Raw genomic sequence first — 26,182 nt, 5'->3', positions numbered from 1 at the left:
CATCTGTCATCATGTCTTCGAGTTATGTGTCCTGCCCAAGACCATTTTAGTTCTTTAGTTTTGATAAGAATGTCCTTTACTTGAGTTTGCTGCCTAATCCATGTGTTTCTCTTCTTATCTAACAGTCTGATTCCCAATATAATTCGTTCCATTCTTCGCTGTGTAGTTCTTAGCTTCTCTTCCATTCTTTTGGTGAGTGCCCAAGTTTCACTTCCATAAGTCATGGTGGGGAGTATACATTGATTCATTATTTTACGTTTCAGACAAACTGGGATATTGCTCTTCAGTATGTGACTATATTTCCTGAATGCTATCCATCCAAAATTTATTCTTCTCTTGACTTCCAGCCATTTATCATTATTACAGCTAATAACTTGTCCCAGATAAGTATATGACTCCACCTTTTCAATTACTGCTCCTTCAATCATTATTTCCCTTTCCGTGGCATACTTGTTCATCATTACTTTTGTAGTAGTAGTAGTAGTAGTAGTAGTAGTAGTAGTGGCACTTGATGCAAGAAAGCAGTGTAGGAGCTTATGCAGCATCAGCCAAAAAAAAAAAAAAAAAAAAAAAATCACACCATACCCTCCAATTGCCTGTCCAGTTCCTCCTTAAATTTATTTAACCTATCAACTTCCACAACGACAGATGGAAGTTTGTTCCAGCAATTAACCACCCGCTGGCTAAAGGCAAATTTCCGCACATCTATTCTACATCTATCCTTTCTTAATTTGAACTTATGTCCCCGTAGGTTCGTATTCTGAACAAGTGGGAGGATCCCATCAGAATTCAGCGTGCTCAACCCATTCAAGGCCTTATAGACCTCAATCAGATCACCACGCAGGTGCCTAGTCTCCAGCCACTGCAATTTGCAGAACTTAAGCCTCTCTTGGTAAGAGGATCCCTTCATTCCCCTCACCAATCGTGTTGCTCTTCTCTGTACACGCTCAAGCAAATCTACATCCTTCCTAAAATGAGGCCTCCAGACCTGTACGCAGTACTCAAGGCGTGGCCTGACCATTGCCTTATACAGAGGGACAATCACCTCCTTTTCCCTGCTAGCAAAATTCCTATATATCATTGACAAAACCCCATGACCTGCCCTAGCAGCCTGTCTACATTGCTCAGAAAACTTCATATCTGACTGCACAATTACTCCCAGGTCTTTTTCATTTTCTACCACCTTAAGTGTAGTACCACACAGTTGGTACGTTTCTCTGGGGTTACTTCTACCCATATGCAGTACTTTGCATTTGTCAAGGTTAAACTTCAGTTGCCACTTCTTAGCCCATCTGCCCAAATTATCTAGATCCTGTTGCAGTAGCACACTGCCATTACTGTCATTAACAACCCTGCCAACCTTCGTGTCATCTGCAAACTTCGACATTAAGCCTGATATACCTTCATCAATATCATTGATAAATATACAAAACAACAGTGGCCCCAACACCGAACCCTGTGGGACTCCACTAATAACATTAGTCCACGAAGAGCAGCACCCATTGATTACCACCCTCTGTCTTCTCCCACTTAACCATCCTTTTATCCATTGTAGCAACTTACCCTTAATACCATTCTGCTCCAATTTGTACAGTAGTCTTCCATGCGCAACAGTGTCAAAAGCTTTCCTGAAATCCAAGTATATGATATCAAAATTATTTTTTGCATCCAGTTCCTTTGTGACCACATCATAATAACCAATCAAATTTGTCAGACAAGACTTTCCCTTAACAAACCCATGCTGTGTCTGAATTATTGCTGCAGTCTTGTCTAGATGATCCTGCAATGCATCTTTAACCAGTGACTCCATTATTTTACCCGGAACAGAAGTTAAACTAACTGGTCTGTAATTATTCGTGTCACCCTTCGAACCTCCTTTGTGAATTGGGGATACATTTGCACATCTCCAGTCCGTGGGAACCTCCCCTGAATCCAAGGATGCTCTCATAATTATGGCTAAGGGTTTGCTTAGTTGCTTTGCCGCCTCCTTTAATATAACTGGATAGATCCCATCCGCCCCAGGTGCCTTTCTTATGTTTAACTTCAACAATTTCTCCTCCACTTTGCTCTCAGTTATTACAAAATCATTAAGCACACTGCTACAATTTGATAACCTTCTTCCATTTTCAAACTGTAATGATTCCTCACGTGTGAATGTAGATGCAAAATACTCATTCAGTTTGTTTGCTATCTGAGCAGGATCATCAACAGTCGAACCATCGATATCAAGTGGACCAATCATATTCAGCCCCTTCCTTTTAGAGTTTATATAAGTAAAGAAATCCTTGCTGTTTTTCTTAGCATCTTTTGCCAAAGATTTCTTGTAATCCGCCTTTGCCTGCCGAACCTCCTTTGTGACCTGATTACAGACTAGCTTATATCTGCTACAGGTTTCTGCGTCGCCTGATAATTTATATGCATCCCATGCATTTTTCTTCTCTGTCACGAGTCTCATTAGTTCATTTGATAACCATTTAGGCCTAAACCTTGAACAATATTTCTTCATCGGTATGAAAAGTCTAGTAGCTTCCACGATTAATTCCTTGAATGCTTCCCACTTAGAATTTACTGTTTGTAACATCGTCAGTCGATCCCACTGTACAGAATTTAAAAACTGTCTGAGACCACTGTACTCCCCTTTACGAAAGCAAAAACCCTTTCCTTTACCCCTGACGGTAGTTACCTCTTTGAGTAAATCCCACTTCAGCACACTGTGATCACTGCCACCTAGTGGTTCCTTTATCTGCAAATTCTTAATACACGAATGATCACTGCTGATAACCAGATCAAGAGTATTACTTTCTCTGGTTGCCTCTCGAACATGCTGCTGCAGAAAACAATCATCCAATAAATCCACAAAAGTCTGACTAGTGTGTGAGTGACCAACCCACAAGTTCCAGTCAATATCTGGGAAGTTAAAATCCCCCATTATAAGACATTATGATTTACTGGCCCACTCTATTTCTCTGTACAATTGTTCATTGTACTCATTCGAGTCATTAGGCCTATAACACACTCCTACTCTTATTTTTGCTTTTGCAGTGCTTATGTCACACCAAACTGACTCAACAGTGCACTGTCCATCTATATCAACTGGATGCACTTCTTTTGATTTTATGTTTTTCTTAATTAACAGCATAACACCTCCTCCCTTTCTGTCCTGTCTATCCTTTCTGTACACATTGTACTCCCCAAATTCCAGTTCTGCATTCCTTATATCTTTGTGACACCACGTCTCTGCTATCCCAACAATATCCGCCTTTGATGTCTTGACCAACACTTCAAATTCATCAAATTTATTTACTATACTTCTAGCATTGGTATACATGCAAGCATACATGCTCCTATGCCTATTCCTTATTACCCTAACACATCCCATATACCCAACTATTCCAGGATGACTGCCATCCGTCCCTGAAACCCCCAACACCCCTCGCTCCAGGTCGCTTCTTATTCTAATAGAAGTTGTGCAAGAATCACCTTCACCTCTGCCTGCGGTTACTGTTAAACTATTAGTCTTTGTATCCCCCCAAGCTAGCAGTTTTCCGACCCACCTAACACTGCCTCGATAGCATCAGCAAATATTCTTGCACCCTTTCTATTTAAGTGTATCCCATCCCTGTAGAAGCAATCTCTCCTGTTAACAAGTACAGTCCAGGCTGAAAAAAATTCTACCCCTTGAGCCGTGCACAATCTTTCCAGGGCCGAATTGATCGACAAGGCTCTCATCATATACTCCCTCCTATCGTGTCTGGGCAGAATTGCAGACACTTTTAAATTCAACCCTAATTCTCGGCTTTTTTTCAACAGTGACCTGTACTTGTTGAGTAATTCTGCCGGTCTCCTACTCTTAATATCATTAGTGCCAACGTGTACAACTATATCACCTTTTGTGCCCTTGAAAGATGATATCCGCTCTACAACGTCATCAACCTTTGCCCCTGGCAGACATACCCTGGTCCTGTTCCACCTATCCTTTTTACATAGCATGTTCCCCGTTTCCCTGACAATAGAGTCACCAACAACTAATAGTTCCTGTGGGACCAGCGCATTCTGCCTTGGGGGTTGCCGCTGTGTTGCGTGATGACCAAGTGCAAGCTCTGGCGTTGATGTGGGCAGCTGAAAGCTTGATGGGCCCCCTCAATTTATTTCCTTCGAGGGCATCCACCCTGTCCTTCAAACTCTCATATAGGCCCATAACAACGCTGAGTTGTCGCCTGATTTCCCTACACTCCTTACATCGCGCACACACAAAGACATTCCCCATGGCAATATCATGTTCCGTTCCAGAGAGTTCGGCAAACATTTCACAAGTTGCACATTTTTTTTAGGCTGTGACGCGTTGGAGAATCGCCCCCCTCAGTTCTCCCCCGAGTCACAACACTCCTGCCACTTTGTGCCCGTTGCTTTGCTGCTCTAGTTCGGGGCATGGTAGTTTAAATTAATAAAATCAATAAATTAAATGTCAGTAGTATTTGAATAGAAACTATGAAATAGAAACAGTGAAGCGTATTACTATATAATTATGCGTTAGAGCTACCGCAATTAAAAAATTTGAATTCCCTACAAAAACTTTGAATTCCCTATATACAAAAACAATGGCTACAAAAATCGAACAAAAATAACGGTTTTACCTATCGTAAGTAAAATCCACAAAAACTCTTTATCTAAATTAAAATAAAAAATAACCAGCGTAACTATAACTATATGACTACGTATTAAGTACAATATAAAACAACAATCATGTAAATAAAAGGCAAACACTTATCGTTTTTGCGGAGCCAAAAACGATAAGTGTTTTAGCCATATTCATCTTTAGCCCAAAATCCTTACTAACTGTGCATAACTGATTAAGATTTTCCTCTAATTCTTTGGGATCGTGGCTTATGACCACAATGTCATCTGCAAATCGTAAATGGTTTAGGTACTCTCCGTTCACATTGACTCCTTTCTGCGACCAGTCTAATCTTCTGAAAGCTTCCTCAAGGGCAGCAGTAAACAGCTTCGGAGATATTGTGTCTCCTTGTCGAACTCCTTTCTCGATTTTAAATTTGCTACTGTCTTTGTCTAGTCTAATAAAGGATGTAGCACTCTCATATATTTTCTTCAAAATCATAATATATGGAGTATCTATGCCTTGTCTTTCCAGTGCCCGAAACATTGCCTTATGTTGTATGGAGTCAAATGCCTTTTCATAATCCACAAATGCCAGGCATAATGGTGTTTTATATTCATTTCCTTTCTCCATTAGCTGTGATATTACGTGAAGGTGATCCATAGTTGAGAATCCTGTCCTAAAGCCAGCTTGCTCTTTCGGTTGATTCTCATCAAGTATTCTTTCTAATCTGTTAGTAATGACCCTTGTGAACAACTTGTAGATATGGGATAACAAGCTAATTGGTCTATAATTTCCAATTTCTGATTTATCTCCTTTCTTATGCAGCAAAACTGTGATTGCATTATTCCACTGCATAGGCATCACACCTTTTCTAATACACTTTGTGAAGAGCCTTGCCAGTTTTTGTGTTATGTCTCTTCCTCCCAATTTTAACAACTCTACAGTAACTTCATCTTCCCCCGGGGCTTTCCGATTCTTCATTTTCTTCAATGCATGTTCTAACTCATCAGGAAGAATATCGGGTATGTCGTATGTGTTGCTACTTTGCAATCCATCTTCCCCACTGCTGGTATCATTCCCTCGCTCCTTGTATAATTCTCTATAGTAGTCTTCTGCTATTTGAATTATGCCTTCTCTGCTGTTTATAAGTACACCATCGCTATTCTTCAGTTTCAGTATCATTTGTCTTTCTGTATTACTGCTCATGGCTGCTGATTTAAATCCTTTGTTTTCCCTTAATGCTTGTTCTACTTTTCTTGTGTTAAATCTTCTTATGTCCTCTCTGAGTCTCTTTCTAATGGCTTTGCATAACTCAGTATACTCAATTTTCTCCCTGTCAGTGTTTTTCTTGCTCTTCATTTGTCATCTTTGGTTCATCATGACAAGTGTTTCTTGACTAATTTTTTCTTCTTTGGATTTCTGTTTCCCTATAGGTTTCTTGGGCTTTATCACTTTCAGAAAGTTGTAATATTCCTCGTCGATATCTTGGTCCTGAGCAGTCTGCAGAAGCTCAAACTTGTTCTTAAGTTCCAGTACATACTGCTTTTTCTCCTCCTCTGTTATTTCAAAGACCTTTGTATTATTTACTCGAGTCAGTTTTTTCCTTTCCTTTCCTACATCTATATCAAGTGTACATCTTACCATTCTGTGATCACTTCCAACATTTACCTTATTCAGGACGGTAACATCATTCACAATATATCTTCTGTTAGTGAAGATGAAGTCGATTTCATTAGTTGTTCATCCATTTGGACTCTTCCATGTCCACTTTCTGTTCACCCTTTTCTTGAAAAAAGTGTTCATTACTGACATTCCTTGAGATTCTGCAAATTCCACAAGTCTTTCACCTCTTTTATTTCTTTCACCAATTCCAAAATTTCCTATAGTTCCTCTTTCTGCGCTGTTTTGCCTTTTTCCAACCTTAGCATTGAAGTCTCCCATAATAATAGTGTAGTGGGTTTTCTGCTCATCTAGAAGACTCTCAATTTCAGTGTACATTTCTTCAACCTCTTCATCATCATGGCTCGATGTTGGTGCATAAATCATTATAATCTTTAGCTTGTACCTCTTAGAAATCTTGAGTATTAGTCTTGACACCTTTGGTGATGTACTTTTGAATTCCAAAATGTTGTTTTTAAAATCTTTATGGACCAGAAACCCAACTCCACCTTCACTCCTTTCACTGTTTCCATTGGTGTACAGCAGATTTCCACTTGATAAACTTATAAGTGATTCATTTCTTCTTCTTGTTTCAGCCAAACCGATGATATTCCAATTCACATTTTCTAATTCCTTTTCCAGCTCTAATATCCTGTCTTCACCGATGAGTGATCGTACGTTATAACAGGCCAAGTTCAATTTCCGTGCATGGCAGCCTGGTCGTACCCAGAGATTCTTAGCACCCTCTGCCTCCACTCTGATCCTCTCGCTGCCGTAAGAGGGAGAGTGAAAGCTGCTGGGGACTGAGGGCCATTTGTATTGTGCTCTCATTGCTGGAGGGTTTGGTCTTTTCCTCTTCACGCTGACCAGGCGTCTTGAAGAGAACCACTCTACATGTTCGTTGCCACCTAAATGACGTAACAGGGCTTACCATCGAGAAGGTGTGCATGAGTGGATTTTAGGGAGGCAGGCCAACCGGACTTCTCCTAAATCTTCTGTAATAGAGAGATATTGGATCCATCAGTGTTTTAGGCTGAGTGTCTGATAACACACAGGATACCTGTTCCCCTCTAAGCCCCACTCTGGGATTACTGCTTCCCATATGTAGTACTTTACATTTGTCAATGTTAAACTTCATTTGCCACCTCTCAGCCCATCTGCTCAACTTTTCTAGATCCTGTTGCAGCAGTGTACTGTCATTAGTGTCCTTAACAACCCTGCCAACCTTTGTATCATCTGAAAACGTGGACATTAAGCTTGATATACCATCATCGATATCATTTATGAATACAGAAAACAATAATGGACCCAACACTGAACCCTGAGGGACTCCACTAATAACATTAGTCCACGATGAGCAGTGTCCATTGATTACCACTCTTTGTCTTCTCCCCTCAACCATCCCTTTATCCATAGCAGCAATTTGCCTACAATGCCAGACTGCTCCAATTTGTGCAGCAGTCTTCCATGTGCAACAGTATCAAAAGCCTTTCTAAGATCCAAATATATAATATCAAAGTTATTCCCTGCATCCAGTTCTTTTGTTGCTGCATCATAGTATCCAATCAAATTAGTCAGACAAGACTTCCCCTTAACAAACCCATGCTGTGTCCGAGCTATAACTGAAGTCTTGTCTAGATGATCCTGCAGTGCTTCTTTAACCAGTGCCTCCATTAATTTCCCTGGAACAGAAGTTAAACTAACAGATCTGTAATTACCTGTGTCTCCCTTTGATCCTCCTTTGTGGATTGGGGTCATATATGCACATCTCCAGTTCATGGGTATTTCCCCTGAGTCCAGGGAAGCTCTCATAATTATGGCTAAGGGTTTGCTTACTTCCTTTGCCGCCTCCTTTAATATAACTGGATAGATTCCATCCACCCCAGGTGCCTTTCTTGTGTTTATCTTCAACAATTTCTCCTCCACTTTACTCTCAGTTATTACAAGATTATCTAGCTTACTGCCAGAGTTGAATACATCTCTGGCATTCCCCTTCCTGAATAACCCCTCATCAGAAGCGGATTAAGGTCGTTTGAGGGCCCGGGCGCAGAAGAAAATATTGGGCCCCTTAAAAAAAAGAGAGAGATAGGGAAAATAAAAATGCATGTTAACAATTTTTTTAAATAAATAAAAAATATTATGTACTATTAATGTTTTATTTCCAATAAAATTTGAATGTAATATATGTATTATATTATATTCGCGTCTTTTTTCACCCCCTGATAGATGTCGTTTCATTTTTCTAGCTACCATTGGTAGCCTACCAATGAAAAGAAAAATATAAAATTTATAGTATAATTTATAGTAGAATATAATGAGCAATTGTGCAGAGAAATAGAGTGGGCCCGTAAATTAGTGTCTTATAATGGGGGGGGGTTTAATTTCCCGGATATTGACTGGAATTTGTGGGTGGGTCACTCACATACTAGCAAGGCTTTTGTGGATTTATTGGATGACTGTTTTCTATAGCAGCATGTTTGGGAGGCAACTAGAGGGAGTAATTCTCTTGATCTGATTATCAGTAGTGATTCTTTATGCATCAAGAATCTGCAGATAAAGGAACCACTAGGTGGCAGTGATCACAGTGTGCTAAAGTGGGATTTACTCAAAGAGGTAACCACCATCAAGGGTAAAGGGAAGGGTTTTTGCTTTCGTAAAGGTGACTACGGTGGTCTGAAACGGTATTTAAATTCTATACGGTGCAACCAACTGATGATGTTACCAACAGCAAATTCAAAATAGGAAGCATTCAAAGAATTAATCTTGGAAGCCACTAGGCTTTTCATACTAACAAAGAAATATTGTTCAAGATTTAGGCCTAAGTGGATGTCATATGAACTAATTAGACATGTGACAGAGAAGAAAAATTCATGGGATACATATAAATTAACATGTGACACAGAAGCCTATGATAGATATAAGCTGGTCTGTAACCAAGTTACAAAGGAGGTTAGGCAGGCGAAGGCAGATTACGAGAAATCTTTGGCAAAGGATACAAAGAAAAACAGCAAAAAGTTCTTTACTTATGTAAACTCTAGAAGGAAAGGGATGAATCAGTGGCCCACTTGATATCGATGGTTCAACTGTTGATGATCCCGCTCAGGTAGCTAACAAACTGAATGAATATCTTGCATCAGCATTCACACACGAGGAGCAGAGGCGGATTTAACGGCGGGCGCACCAGGCGTGCGCCCTGGGCCCCGACTTCTGAAGGGCCCCTCAAAACCCCAACTTTACACTTTTTTCTAATGACACCAAGTTTGGTTTCATATGTGCAATTTTAATTACATACAAGTTTACAATCGGCGGTAAAACCTGATAGTATGTTTATATTCGCTTATTTTCACATTTCATTACTACGCTGCATACTATACACACATACTATGCTGCATAGGCCCCACGCTACCGCTAATCGGAGCAGTAGAATCGTATTATTTCCTACTTTTACTTACAAACAGCAGGAGAACCTTTGTACTTACAAAGGTTCTCCTGCTGTGCAGACTTATGATATACGCGTATTTGCATATATCATATATTGTTGAAATTATATTAAGATAAAATTAATTCCTGTTGTTACATCAGCGCCGGGATTTTCGTAGTTTATGAATAATTTTTGAATTTTAATTAATCATTAATTAAAACCCCCATTATAAGACACTCTAATTTACTGGCCCACTCTATTTCTCTGCACAATTGCTCATTATACTCATCAGATTCATTAGGCCTATAACACACACACCTACTCTCATTTTTCCTTTCCCAGTGCTTATGTCACACCAAACACACTCAACATTGCATTGTCCACCAACATCAATTGGATGCAACTCCTTAGATTTTATGTTTTTTAACTAACAGCATAACCCCTCCTCCCCTGTCTATCCTTTCTGTACACATTGTACTCCCCAAATTCCAGTTCTGCACTTCTTATGTCTGTGTGACACCATGTCTCTGATATCCCAACAATATCTGTCTTTGATGTCTTGACTAGCACATCAAGCTCATCGAATTTATTAACTATACTCCTAGCATTGGTGTAAATGCACCTGTTTCTACTCTTAGTTACCCTAACACAGCCCATATATTTACTTGTTCCACTATGGCTCCCAGCAGTCCTGGAAATTCCCATTACCTTGCTTTCCAGGCTGCTGCCCAATTGCATTTCAATAGAAGTAGTGCAAGAATCACTTTTACCTCTGCCAGTGGCTACTGTTAATCTATTAGTCTGTGTATCCCCCCCCCAAGCTAGCAGTTTTCCGACCCACCTAATTCTGCCTCGATAGCATCAGCAAATATTCTTGCACCCTTTCTATTTAAGTGTATCCCATCCCTGTAGAAGCAGTCTCTCCTGTTAACAAGCACAGGCCAGGCTGAGAAAAATTCTACCCCTTCATCCTTGCACAATCTCTCCAGGGCCGAATTGATTGACAAGGCTCTCATCATATACTCCCTCCTATCGTGTCTGGGCAGAATTGCAGACACTTTCAAATTCAACCCTGACTCGGCTTTTTTTTTCATTTGATATGATTACTTTTATATTGACTGCATAATAGTCATAAATAAGATGTTTTATGATCATTGGGAAGTCTAGGGACAGTGTTATAGACATGAGTTTCAGTGCTTGTTTTACAAATGAAAAAATAAAAAATCAGTACAGAAAATTTGTTGGCAGCTCATTGCTTAAACCTCCGATTTCTATCAAGTACTGTAAACACATATGCACTTGAACAGCCACTCCTCAGCACTGTCCTCCGTGACAGTATAGTAGGTTTGTTAATTGAACTGGCAAGGAATGGTGCCATGCACTCTTCACAAGTGAGTCCAAGGTAGCCTGTAGTTGTATTCTTGTTGAGTCTTAGTGTCTGATTTTAATGAAATTTGAGATGGCTTGAGATTTGAGAAAGATCCAAATATAATTATATATTTGGATCTTTCGAAGAGATCCAAATATATAATTTAATGAAAATCCATCCTCTAGAAGTCGAGTTTTTAGATGCTGACAGGTGGACACAGTGAAGAAAGTAGGCCTTTGCATATGCATACATGCATAAAAAAGAATAAAATAAAATGATTTCTTAGAATATATTATACACTGTTGATGAACCAATGGCATAAGTTTTGCAGGCTTATGTTTGTGTTTTGAACCATCACAATCCCTGGGACACTTGGCTTTCTTTAAGTGGCATACTCAAGGACAAATACAAATAGATGGGTGTTATTGTGCTGATGGTTACAAACAGTAGAAATGTCAGTGTTTGTTACTGCCGTTTAGTCAGCATTAGAAAAATGAATGCATTGCATCAGTGTAATGCTTCATATATACAAATTATATATTTCAGTGAGTTTCTAATTTTGATCGTGAATAACAGTACATAATTCCATAAAATTCTAACAAATTTGCTTATATGGTTGAAGTATGGTAAAATCTTTTATGGTTCTGAGGCAAAATTTCCACCCCTGCATAATCATCTCCAATGCACTGCTTGAGAGGATGTCCAACCTAGTAATTACATTTGCTGAATTTGTGTGATTTGCCAGATTTGTCGATTTTCCTAAAAGTTGCCAGAAAATGGATGATGCCAGGTAATGAATTGCTGGATTTGGGTGGTTAAGCTGTTTTCTTGAGTAATAATAATAAAAATGGCATTTTTTATCCAACAGTAAAATTACTTTTGACACTAAAAAAAAATATTAAGATATATACAATTAATTGCCAGAATTTGTCTGTTGCATCACCACCTATAGGTCAACAGTTCTAAACATTTCTGTTGTCTTACTCACTTTCTGCATTACTTCATAACTTGTTTATATTTGATTAAAGAAAAAAAAAAAATTGCTCTCAAGTGTTTGTATATTCAGTCAGTTGAGAGCAAAATTATGAAGTAGAGGAGAAGTCAAGACTAACATAAAAAAAAGAATTAGTTTTCCATAATGTTTAATTAAAATCTCATTTTTAGTCTCTTTCTCAGTAGATTTAGATAAACAAAAATGCAACACAGATACTGTATAAACCATTATTATTAAAGCTATTATTATTATTAAAGTTATTTCACTGTTATTTTTTCAAAATGAACAAAGTAAACTTACACATTCAGAAATATAGTTTCTGAATGTGTAATATTTAACATTTATAACATTTAAAATTGTTTTTTGTGTTGTTTTAAGTTAGAATGTAAACCTTTCTTAAGATATTAATTGAACTGTCCATAGTTTTAGTTATTTCAAAAAAAAAAAAAAAAAAAGGTGAAGGGTGCATATCTTACTGTGTACTGATCACTGAAAATTATGTATGAAAATTTTCATAATAAATTAGCAGAGTGTATTTATTATTCATGTACTTTTCAGTTTTGAATTGCTGAGTTTGCATTTTATGTCAAATAGGTTTGGTATGCAGCTTGTGAACAGTCATTCTTTTCCTTGGCAGTTGGTTATGGAAATATTGTGATGTTTGCAAGTTACAATGATTTTAGAAGAAATGTTGGCAGGTTTGTAGATATTAAGCATTTATCTTCATTATGTTTTGTTTATGCTTATGTTGACAAATTAGATGCATTATCCTCTAGTTTGCTTTTTATCAGAGGTGAAACTACACTACAAATTCTTGGTCTCCCATATGATTCCTGAGTACACTGCCCACCCCTACCATATGCTTTAAGAATCAGACCATCAGTCCCCTTGTGGGTGGCAGATCCGGAAATATGTTTCATCATTGCTTTTTATATATATATTTTTGGTATAAAAAAATTGAAATCTGTAATATAATATATATATAGGGCATTTCTAAGTTTTACCTACAAAATTGGAGGATAGTTCTATGTACCAAAACAGTTTAGAAAAAGTTGATATAAACTTGTAAGAGCTTCCTCTCAGAGTTATAGTGCTCCTTTTATGAGTTTGAAAAGTTGTAAGACATAAAGGCTTACAAATATATTTCTCTTAGTAAGAATAGAGTGTGAAAACAAAGTACTTAAGGAATAAAGAAAACATTATAGAAATATTTCCATTATTGGGAGTAGGCATGGTGGTAGGGCACTTAAGGAATATGGTAAACAACAGTGCAGTCAGGTGGGGAAGGTTAAAATTAAATGCTTTGGAACAATAGTTTAATCCCTCTATTACACCACTACTTGAGGACATGATACTTAGTGCATTTTGTGGAAGGGCTTTGGTATGGAGCAGTTCAAAGGTATGGTCAGCAGGTGATCTAGATGTGAAAGATGAAAAGGGAAAAATAGAATGCAAGTTACTGACGTACGAGAAGAGTGAGTTTAAAGAATAACACCATAATTGGGTCAGGTTTAAATTAGATAGGTGGAGATAAGTAAATGAGAAGAAAATAAATAAGGTTTTCACACCAAAGTTAGAGGGAGTGGTGATTGTTGTTCAGAGTGGTTGCTGTTGTAGTTCTGGGTTCAGTTTGGGGTCCAGTCCTGAGGATCCTGCTTTGTAATAAAGAGTTCTGCTGTGCACTACAGAGGCCATTTTAGTAACGTGTAAAGGAGGAGAGAGAGAGAGAGAAGTCTCAGTGTTAGGAGAGGAAGTATCAAAAAGAGTAAAATAAAATGGTACCTGTCTTATCCAGTTACTCCTTAAGCAGTAATATTATTAGGGAAAGTTTAGCTTATCTGTCATCAGGCATGTTCCTGTGCTAGAAGTTAATCTGGAAGCTGAGTAACAAGCCAGTCAGAGAGTGCCCCTGGCTTCTGTTACTGCTGTGGTAATTTCCTTCAGTATTATCAGAGAACTGTTCCTGAAATAAGGCAGTACTGGAAGAGCTATACAGCAGATTTCAACCAAGAAGAGAGACTTCACCACACTCCGTGGAAGGAATCCACACAAAGAAACCCCCCCCATGAAAGAGAAGGAACGTAAGTTCTCTGAACTGTGTTGTGCTGAAAAGGGTGCTAAGGTAAAGTTGTAGATTATTTTAAGAGTAAGGTTGAAGTTGAAGAAATTATAAGAAATATAAGGAAATGTTTAGCATTGAGTTGATTTATTGGTTGAAATTGTAAATAAATTTAATATTGCTAAATTAAGAGAGAGATATATGGAATTCATAGTATTAAATTAGCTTATGGATTGCTGTTGTGAAGAATTTATATTGCTGATTAAGAAAAATATGAGGAAGTGATTACAATTGATTTAGTTTAGTGTTTGCAATTGTAGAGAGAGTTGATATTGTTAATTAAGAGAAATTTTATGGATATGATTGCATGTATTAACAGATTAAATGAGAAAAACGAATAGATTAAATGTAAATGAATAGATTAAATGTAAATGAATAGATTAAATGTAAATGAATATCAGTTATGTATATACCTGTAAGTAGTTTTGTATAATAGATGGCTTTGTTTTATAATATTTGTGTCATTGCTCATGAGAAACCGACAGCTCACATATATATAATATGTGTTTTATATGAGAAAGTCCCTCAGCTCCTGGAAATTCTGATATTTGAATGCAGTCAGGTAGCTTGTGGACCTTTATGCTTGAGGGAAGCTGTTGTACTAAAATAATTACAACAATTGCCACTGAAAGCAATACTATGGTACAGGGGGAAATAAATACAGAAATAAAAAAAGAAAAAACTCCTCCCACAAAGTGATGGGTGAAAATGCTTTTAAAATTCTAAAAAATCACACTCAAACCCTGTCAGAATTACTGGAAGATGTTCCTCTGAATATCTGCAAGAACATGTTGTTCTAATATCATGATGATTAATATTAGTATTGGTAATGGCCACATGGTGCAAGGAAGCCTATGGCTTATGCTGCACCAACCAAAAAAAAAAAATAATAAATAAATAAATAATAATAAAATAAAATAACAAAAAAATAGAATTAAATAATAAGAATAAAAACAAATTAATAATAATGAGAAGATAATTTTAAAAAATAATAATAATAAAAATTAATAAGAGAAAAGGAAATGGACAACCTATGCATTTCCTCATGATGCCCTCACTCATTTCAGTGTGGTGGTATATAAATACTGTCTGTGATTTACTGGGAGAAATGGATTGGGAATAGTGGTCCTGTTATGACTGGCACAGTTTCCTGATCTGAATCCACTGGAATCCTTTTTATATATAATCCTTAAGACAGTCAGGTAGCTTGTAGTATACAAAGCACCAATGATGTATAAGAATTTTGCTAGTAGTAACAAATAGGTAATTGTTCTGTTTTATAAAGGTTTCCAAACCTCTATAATATTCAGGATGTGTCTTGGTTAGGCACATCCTGAATATTATGTTATATAGAGGTTTGGAAGCCTGTTTCAGGATGGAGAGATCCAGAAAAGGTGCATCAAAGAGCAACATGGTTAATTATCAGTAAAAAGCAGACATTCCCAATGGTTTTGCTTTTAAAAACTCAAGTGCACCACAAAATTTTAATACATTCTGCCCAGAAAGAACAGAACATGGTATTTACCTGCTGTAGTACATGGCATGTATTAATTAACTATTAATTTGGAAGAAAATAAGAACTCCTATTAGTCAATTCCAGAGTATTCTGGTTAAAGCAGGCCTTCTGATTTTCAATTCCTAAAAGTTTTCAGGTATGTAGTTATGCATTGCAATATGATAAAATTTTCTTTTAACCAAAGGAAGGGGTACTAATTGTTCAAATAAATTACCTCTAATCTTGTACAAATTTACATAATTTACTGTACAACTACAGAAAGAACTTATGTAAATTTAAGGAACAAATACATGATACATGGATGGAGCCAGGTGACATTTTTTTTTTTTTTTAAGATACTGAATAAGTCTGTCTTTCTTGTATCAATTTGCCTTTATTAATACAAAATTGCCAAAAATTTTACATAGAAAGTCATAATCTCTTCCCAATGCTTAATTCTCTCCTGCTTGCTAATTTTTATCCCCAGTTATGGTTACTAATGATTATAATTCTTTCAAGTTTGAAGTATCAACAACAACAACAAAGTATCAAAGAGTAACAACAACACTGATTTGATATGAATGTTATTTTAGTGTTATTTCTTGATAATAAAAATTTTGGTGCCTTTAAATATGTTCTAAATTTTTATTTTCATTAAATATAGAGATGCATTAATCATTGGAATTTTGGATACATTTACAAGTGTGCTGGCGGGCTGTGTTATTTTTTCTGTGCTGGGTTCACTTGCTACTCAAACTGGTAAAGACATTTCAGAGGCTGTCAGCAAGGAAGGTAAGTGGCATTTTATGTTTATGAATAGACAGTGCATCAAAAAATTAATTCTAAATAATTATTCAGTGCTCATTAAAGTTTATCAGCCTTTTTATATCAAATTCTTTGTTAACAAACCTTTGCTCTGATTCAGTAGATGAATAACAAAAAGAAAATATGACACAGAAGTTCAAAAACAATATAGTATGATAGTGTGATATGGTATGATAGTGTGAAAACTTATCAAAAATGTGCACACAGTCATTTTTATTATGCTGTTATGCATGCTCTGTAGTCTGCTTTAATCAGTTACTTTCCACCTATTTTATAAAGGAATACAAGTGGGTGGGTGAGTGGGTGGTTACACTCTCTGATTCTTCCAAGATCTCTTCAACAGTGCATCAAATCTTAGTCTCCTATGTGAATTTTTTCATTCTTTTTTATCCAAAAGAATGAAAAAAAAAAGTAAGTTAGAAAATACATTGAAGGAATGAGCAATATTGAAAAGTTAACAGTGACAAAAGTATGATGTTCCACTTCCTACCATTTCTTTTAGTGTTTTTAAAATTTAATTTTGTCTTGTAGATAACTGGATAAGATGTGCACATTTTCTCTGAGTTTCAGGGTTGTCACTTCCTTAGTTATATGTACGCAATCCTGGATAGGATATGTGTACATTTTCTCTGAGTTTTCAGGCTGTCACTTCCTTAGTTTTCTCACTTCTTTTGCATTTTCTTTTATTATTAGTCTATTGAACCGGTGCACAAGTTTTTAATAAATCAGATTTTATTAAAATAAAGGTTTATTTCACAATTTCTGTAGTTATTTACAAATCCTTGGAGTATCATAACCAAAAGGGCTTTAATTTATCAGCCTTAACATTGTGGAGGAAGACATACCAAACATATAATTTCATTATTGCTATTGAAAAGTTACATATTGTAACATTAATTAAATGTTATTACCATTTTATGTATCTCTCTCTTCCTGCGTGCGTGCGTGCGTGTGTATTCTGGGTGGAAAATTCTTTGCGGGGCTTTTCTGACTCATTTCATCAGCTTCTTTGGAGGTTTTCCTGGTTGTTTCATGAAGGTTTTGCCACCAATCTGTTTTCATTTGCAGATCACATTACTAGTCATTAACCTAGGGATCTTCAGTGTTGTTGAAATATCGCATACAGACTGATTGCTTATGTAGCACTCTATTATCATTCAAAGCTGAAAATCTGTTAACTACATCAATCATGTTACCTTGCATTCACAGTCATACACTGGTGTGCAAAACTTAAGGACCAACACTATTTCTAAAGGTTACAACCAAAAAATCTTTACTTAAGGTACTCTTTACTGATGAGAATAGATTCAGTCTCAGCAGCAATTCTGGTTAGTTAGTTAGTTATGCTGGTTTTTAGGAGCATTAGCAACTAAGGCCATATTGCTCCGGGAATATGCGGTGGTCATTCCCTGACCTTTCCGCATCCGCTGTATTTGGTGGTGACGGGCTAGAACCCCAGTCCAATCAAGCAGCATGTGCTACGCACTGCTGCTCCTTCCCACCTGGCTACGGAGGCACCCAGCGATTCTGGATGTCAACTAATCTGCCGAGAGGTTGATACATGGTATCACACCATAAGCATCACTGAAAGGGATTGAGGTGTTCTCTTCTGGGGAGGTGTCATCTTGGATGGACATACACAACTCCAGATACTGGAGTTGTGTACATCCATACTGTAACCAGTGCACGATACTGTACTGAGGTAATCCTTCCCCATGTGCATCTGTTCCAAGGCGCCATTGGCCCCCGAGTTCATGTTTATGGATGATAAGGCCACACCCCATTGCACTGCAGCTGTTGATATATATTTTTTATTATTATTATGGTACAAGGAAGCCCGAGGCTTATGCTGCACCAGCCAAAAAAAAAAAAAAAAAAAAATTCCCGAGTTACCCCGAGAGAGAGAGAGAGAGAAGTAGAAAGGAATCACCAAGAAAAAGAAAAATGGTGATATCCAGCTCAGGACCCTGGGTTTGCCAAGCCCATAGTCACCAGATGTGAGCCCCTGGGGTTATGCTTTTGGAAAGTGAGGACATTGTTCATATGGATTGGCCTGCCCATTCCGCTTATCTAAATCCCATCGAATGCATATGGGACGCTCTGGGCAGATACCTAGCGGGATGTCCACACTCACCAGAAAATGTTCACCAGCTGAAGATGGCGCTGACAGAGGAATGGATGATGTTACTGCAAGAACATATCAACAACATTGTTCTAAGTATGGACAGGCAGTGCAAAGCCTGCATCAACATCAGGAGTGCCATATCACCTACTGAGGACCACCTCTTCCCTTTGTTCCATCTTTGGCAGTGATGCATCTGTATCATGGCAGCCATTGATATGTTGCCATTTTTGAATAAAGTCACTCTGTGCCATTTTGTTTCCGTTGTTATGTCGGTATTGTTTCCTTCATTTCGGTACCTCACGAGGTTCCTTTGGTATGCTTTTCCCATATCCAGGCCACTCCTACGAGAAGCTACAGGAGTGTAAAACCTGACTGGTCCTTAAATTTTGCACACCAGTGTACTACTGTCCCCTTAAAGGCCTATGAGTATATTTATATTTGCATCTGACACATGGTGCTTGAATAGGACATGATTAACTATTAACAGAGGGGTGTCCAGATATTAATGACATGTCAATGTATACACATGATAACAAATAATATTAGAAAACAGTTATTTTAAAAAAGTATTCTAAATGGTTTTTTATTATTACCTGAAAAATAACTCTAAGTGAATGTTAATAAATTTTAATGTAATTTTTATATTGATTTTCTTATGTTTTTTAGCATTAATTTGTTATTTAAAAGTGAATTAATTTTAATAGGTATGGGTCTTGCTTTTGTTGCATATCCTGATGCATTAGCAAAAATACCTTTTGTACCACAGCTTTGGTCAGTCCTCTTTTTCCTGATGCTTTTTATCTTGGGAATTGGGAGCTCTGTAAGTAAGCCTCTTGATTAATATACTGTATTAATATATTGTTTACATACTACTTTGCTCCTAATTTTTTATTGGTGGATGTTCTTTTTGTTGCCTGTCCCAAATGGAAATATAAGAAGTAGCTTGATTGTAAAATATGCATATTCATAAGGATATTTCTTATTTTGAGGGCTCCTCCATAGCCAGGTGGGAAGGAGCAGCAGTGCATAGCACATGCTTCTTGATTAGACTGGGGTTTGAGCCCGTGACCACCAAATACGGAGGATGTGGAAAGGTCAGGGAATGACCACCGCATATCCCCAGAGCAATATGGCCTTAGTTGCTAATGCTCCTAAAAACCAAATAACAACTAACAACAACAACTTATTTTGAGTAATAATTGTTAGGGAGCTTTGTGAAAATCCAAGTTTTTAACATGTTTTTTAATCATGTTATTTTATAAATTTAATTTTATTTAAAATTTTATAAATTATTTCAGTATGGAGTTATATCTATGGGATGAATATTTACATTTATGATTTTATAGTATTATTTAATATATTTAAATATTAAATATATTAAATAATAATATAAAAATAAATAATAACTGAAAAATAATTTATTATTTTTAAGTATATTAAAAATAATAAATGTATTATTTTTAATTTATTTAAATTATTACCTGAAAAATATAGAATTTATAGGAATTTGGCTAGTAGTGATAAGGAGCTAATTATCCGCTTCAATGTTCAATGTTTGTATAAGGCAATGGTCAGGCCACACCATGAGTACTATGTACAGGTTTGGAGGCCTCATTTTAGGAAGGATGTAGAGTTGCTAGAACAAGTACAGAGAAGGGCAACAAGACTGGTGACGGGAACAAAGGGGTGCTTTTATGAAGAAAGGCTTAAGTTCTGCAAATTTCAGCATCTGGAGACTAGGCACCTGCAAGGTGATTTGATTAGGCCTTGAATGTGTTGAGCAGGCTCAATGCTGATGGGATTCTTCCTCTTGCTCAGATTATGAACCTGAGGGGGCATAAATTGAAATTGAGGAATTACAGTTGTAAAATAGATGTGCGGAAATTTGCTTTTAGCCAGCGGGTAGTTGATTTCTAGAACAAACTTCCATCTGTTGTTGTGGAAGTTGAGAGCTTAAATAAATTCAAGGAAGAACTGGACAAACTTTTAGAGCAAATGGTATTTGTTTTTTTTTTTTTTTTGTATGATGCTGTATAAGCTTTGCTTTCTTGCATCTTATGCTTCTACTAATGCTAAAGATGGTTGCAAGATAGATGAGTGGAAAATTGACAGTGGTTAGTTGATCATTGGAACAAACTTCCATTTGGTGTTGTGGAAGTGGCTAGTTTGAATAAATTTAAGGAAGACCTAGAAAAAATATTAGAGGGAATGGACAGGTGCTATGGGAAGCATTGGTTTTTTTGTCAAAAAAATTAAATTAATTCTTCCAAAATGTTCAATGTTTTTTAAAATTAAAAATGTCACAAAAACACAACATTTTGATTTTAAGAAGTAGGATAGATTTGCTCATAAAAGCATTTTCATTATATTCTCACTGAAAAATGAACATTGACGGTAAGGCACTATTGTCAGAAATTTTATTTTAGAAAATATGGAATGTTTCATGCATACTAAACTACAGAGTTCATTATTAGCAGTTTATGCTGTCTGAGTTCAATGTGCATATGGTGAAGAGCTTTCCCAATTCAGAAGTCATTCCCTAAACACCCACAGTTCAAATATACACATGAGAGTGAAATAAATTGTTTACTTTAGAGAAATATCCGAATTTATGATCTTTTAGCATTAGCATTAGCATTAGTAGAGGCATTTGATGCAAGAAAGCAAGCTTATGCAGCATCAGCCAAAAAAAAAAAAAAAAAAAAAAACCACTTCCACTTCACCCCTCTGTTCATTCAAAATACCTGTCCAGCTAAGCCTTAAACTTATTTAGGCTATCAACCTCCACCACAAGGGATGGCAGTCTGTTCCACCAACCAACCACCCGCTGGCTAAAGGCAAATTTCCGCACGTCTATCCTACATCTGTCTTTCCTCAATTTGAATTTATGCCCTCTCAGGTGATTTTTCTGAGCTAGAGGAAGAATCCCATCAGCATTGAGCATGCTTAAACCATTCAAGGCTTTATACACCTCTATCAGATCACCTCGCTGGTGCCTAGTCTCCACACACTGTAATTTGCAAAACTTAAGCCTTTCTTCGTAAGAGCACCCCTTTGTTCCATTCACTAATCTTGTTGCCCTTCTCTGTACTCGTTCCAGCAGCTCTACATCCTTCTTGAAATGAGGCCTCCAGACCTGTATACAGTACTCTAGGTGTGGCCTGACCATTGCCTTATACAATGGAATAATCACCTCCTTATCCCTGCTGGAAAAATTCCTGTATATATCATTGACAATACTCCATGAGCTACTCTTGCAGCCCGTCTGCACTGCTCAGAGAACTTCATATCTGCCTGCACAATCACCCCCAAGTCCCTTTCATTCTCTACCACTGTCAGTGTAGTACCACAGAGTTGATACATTGCTCTGGGGTTGCTTTTTCCCATGTGTAGTACTTTACATTTGTCAATGTTAAACTTCATTTGCCACCTCTCAGCCCATCTGCTCAACCTTTCCAGATCCTGTTGCAGCAGCATAGTGTCAGTAGTGTCCTTGACAACCCTGCCAACCTTTGTATCATCTGCAAACTTGGACATTAAGCTTGATATACCATCATCAATATCATTTATAAATACAGAAAACAATAATGGACCCAACACTGAGCCCTGAGGGACTCCACTAATAACATTAGTCCACGATGAGCAGTGTCCATTGATTACCACTCTCTGTCTTCTCCCCCTCAACCACCCCTTTATCCATAGCAGCAATTTGCCTCCAATGTCACACTGCTCCAATTTGTGTAGCAGTCTTCCATGTGCAACAGTATCAAAAGCCTTTCTAAGATCCAAGTATATAATATCAAAGTTATTCCCTGCATCCAGTTCTTTTGTGACTGCATCATAGTATCCAATCAAGTTGGTCAGGCAAGACTTCCCCTTAACAAAACCATGCTGTGTCTGAGCTATAACTGAAGTCTTGTCTAAATGATCCTGCAGTGCTTCTTTAACCAGTGCCTCCATTAATTTTCCTGGAACAGAAGTTAAGCTCACAGGTCTATAATTACTTGTGTCAGCCTTTGATCCTCCTTTGTGAATTGGGGTCACATTTGCACATTTCCAGTCTATGGGTACCTCCCCTGAGTCCAAGGAAGCTCTCATAATTATGGCTAAGGGTTTGCTTACTTCCTTTGCTGCCTCCTTTAATATAACTGGATAGATCCCATCCACCCCGGGTGCCTTTCTTGTGTTTATCTTCAACAGTTTCTCCTCCACTTTACTCCCAGTTATTTCAAGATTCTGTAGCTTCTCTAGAGTTGCTTCTCAAGATTCTCTAGAGTTGAATACACCTCTAGCATTCCCCTTGCTGAATAACTCCTCATGTGTGAATGTCGATGCAAAATATTCATTTAGTTTGTTAGCTACCTGAGCAGGATCATCAACAGTTGACCCATCAATATCAAGTGGACCAATCTGATTCATCCCCTTCCTTCTAGAGTTTACATAAGTAAAGAACTCTTTGCTGTTTTTCTTTGCATCCCTTGCCAAGGATTTCTCGTAATCTGCCTTCGCCTGCCTAACCTCCTTTGTAACTTGGTTGCATATCAACTTGTATCTATCATAGGCTTCTGTGTCATGTGTTAATTTGTAAGTATCCCATGCATTTTTCTTCTCTGCCATATGCCTCATTAGTTCATCTGACATCCATTTTGGCTTAAACCTTGAACAATATTTCTTAGTTGGTATGTAAAGCCTAGTAGCTTCCAAGATAAGTTCTTTGAATGCTTCCCATTTTGAATTTGCTGTTGGTAACATCATCAGTTGGTCCCACTGTATAGAATTTAAATACTGTCTCAGTCCATCGTAGTCGCCTTTACGGAAGCAATAACCCTTCCCTTTACCCCTAATGGTAGTTACCTCTTTCAGTAAATCCCACTTCAGCACACTGTGATCACTGCCACCTAGTGGTTCATTTATCTGCAGATTCTTAATGCATGAAGAATCACTGCTGATAATCAAATCAAGAGTATTACTCCCTCTAGTTGCCTCCCGAACATGCTGATGCAGAAAACAATCATCCAAGAAATCCACAAAAGCCCTGCTAGTGTGTGAGTAACCAGCCCCCAAATTCCAGTCAATATCTGGGAAATTAAAATCTCCCATTATAAGACTCTCTGATTTACTGGCCCACTCTATTTCCCTGTACAGTTCCTTATTATACTCATCAGAGTCATTAGGCCTATAGCACACTCCTACTCTCAATTTTGATCTCCCAATGCTTATGTCACACCAAACTGACTCAACACTGCACTGTCCAGCGATGTCGACTGGCTTCACTTCCTTGGTTTTTATGTGTTTCTTAACTAATAGCATAACCCCTCCCCCCCTTCCTATCCTGTCTATCCTTTCTGTAGACGTTGTACTCCCCAAATTGCATTTCTGCATCCCTTATATCTGTGTGACACCACGTCTCTGATATCCCAACAATATCTGCCTTTGATGTTTTGAGCAATACCTCAAATTCATCAAATTTATTTACTAAACTCCTAGCATTGGTGTACACACAAGTATACCTGCACCTGTTTCTATTCTTAGCTACTCTAACACAACCCATGTGTTTACTTGTACCGCAATGGCTCCCAGCAGTCTCTGAAATACCATGCATCTTGTTTTTCAGGCTTCTGCTCATTCTAATAGAAGCAGTGCAAGAATCTCTTTCACCTCTGCCAGTGGCTACTGTCAATCTATTGGTCTTTGTCTCCCCCCAAGCTAGCAGTTTTCCGACCCACCTAACACTGCCTCAATTTATGAACTCAAAGCTTGATCTTCAAATTTTTTCTCAACTCCAGCAGCATCATAAGTCTTTATCTTTTGAAAGTAAATAAGAATTAAAAATGAATAAGAATTAAATTCTTTCAATATTTATGCATTTAATTATATGCTATACAGCACAATACTATTTTGTTTCTATACAGTTAGCATTGTTAGTATGTATTTATGCATTTTCTCTGTTTTATTTTAGTCTAAGATAAAAATTGTTTTTCCTGATATGCATTATGGTACACCATTATCATGACCAGGAAGTATAATGAAAGGAATCAATTAAAAAAATAAATATAGTACAACTGCCCAAATGAATCAACCTTGGGGTCAGACTATTGCATGAGTGTAGGTGTTATTTCCTTGTCTATCATTGCATAACAGTCTATGCTGCACTTTGTTTTTTGCTTCACTATATATGACAAATAAAGTGCATTAAATAAAGACTGCATAAATATTGCTATAACAAAGACAAAAATTTGTTTTTGGCTTGCATGCATCCACTATATCATTACGCATAAAAAAAATGTTCTGAACTGCACTTTTTTGATTTTTTCTTAGGTAAAGCAGACTTGAGGTCTTCTGCATAGATTAAACCTGAGAAGAATCAGGGAATTTGTAATTTCCTGATTCTGAGGTTTAATCCATGAAATTAGCCTTTTCCAGGGAAAGGCTTATTTTCTCAGATCACAGCAAAAGTGATCACTCATCTTATATAAAAGAAATTTCATGTTTTAAAAAATATTTAATTTTGGAATTCTGTATTTCATTGCAATAAGCAGGTGGTAATAAAAGTGAAATGACATCCATTGTGTAACTTTTAATAATACCCAGGCACTCCATAAATAGAGAGCATTTTTAATATTCAGTACAGTATTTTAATTTTTGAATATTAAAATTTATTCATTTTTAATATTTAAATATTCTTATTTAAAAGTTATTCCTCTTTGTATATATATTTTATGTACTTATATTTAATTCTGAAACTAAAATAATTCTACTTCTTTATCATCTTTGTTGTGTTGCCTTCAGTGGTATAGAGAAAATACGAAAAACCTTGCTTAATATTGATGGTAGATTATCAATTCTTTTTTGAATTATATATGTAAGTACATTGAACACACAGTAGCATTGTGAATGCAATAATTTGCCACACAATACTCATCACTAATAGCCATTGTGTTACTAATTACAGCAAAATCATATTTCAGATGGCCCAACTGGAAACAGTGCTAAGTGCTGTTAGAGACAGATATCCAAAGTTACGCAAGCGCAAATGGTTAGTTGCACTTGTTGCATGCATCATATATTGTATCTTGGGTATACCGCTTACAACAGATGTGAGTAAATGAATTTTTGTTTTTGTTATATGACTTAATTTACAAGTTGAACAATGTGATTTGTAATTATTTAGGAACATGTGGACTGGTGTCCGGAAGTTACAACCATGCATTTTCAGTTTTGAATACAATTGCATCAATTTTTACAAGTTCATTTCATGTTCCAATGTAATAAACAATTTCTACAAACAAGTCAGAAGGTCACTTCGCTTCCCTCTGACTTGTGTCACATGAACCTGAATTATACGTTTTTATATTTTAATTTTTTTTAGGTTTGTGGGGGGGGGAGAACCAACACACCCCTTTAATATTTTATTTTTTTAATGGGGGGGAACTCCCATGCCCCCTTATAATAATCAAAAGATATAAAAAATTTAGATAATAAAATATTATTTTTTATTTTATTGTCCAAAAACAAATTAATAACAAAACCATCATTTATATATTTGATTATAAACAA

The 26,182-nt window shown here is 36.9% G+C and overlaps 1 protein-coding gene across 1 annotated transcript in view; it reads left to right on the top strand.

Moving 5' to 3' along the window:
* The window catches only part of LOC150087520 (uncharacterized), a 217,197-nt gene that overhangs the window by 138,945 nt on the left and 52,070 nt on the right, over positions 1-26,182 (top strand). The window contains exons 25-28 of the mRNA XM_090372513.1: positions 12,656-12,759; positions 16,340-16,467; positions 19,330-19,445; positions 25,594-25,722. Coding sequence (XP_090228639.1) covers positions 12,656-12,759; positions 16,340-16,467; positions 19,330-19,445; positions 25,594-25,722 — 477 coding nt within the window. The remainder of the gene's footprint in view (positions 1-12,655; positions 12,760-16,339; positions 16,468-19,329; positions 19,446-25,593; positions 25,723-26,182) is intronic.

The sequence above is a fragment of the Mastigoproctus giganteus genome, chromosome 4 (genome assembly GCF_048544385.1).
Source record: "Mastigoproctus giganteus isolate SK-2022 chromosome 4, ASM4854438v1, whole genome shotgun sequence".
In the NCBI taxonomy this organism is placed as follows: Eukaryota; Metazoa; Arthropoda; class Arachnida; order Uropygi; family Thelyphonidae; genus Mastigoproctus; species Mastigoproctus giganteus.
The sequence above is the reverse complement of the archived record's forward strand: the minus strand, read 5'-3'. Positions and strand labels throughout refer to the sequence as shown.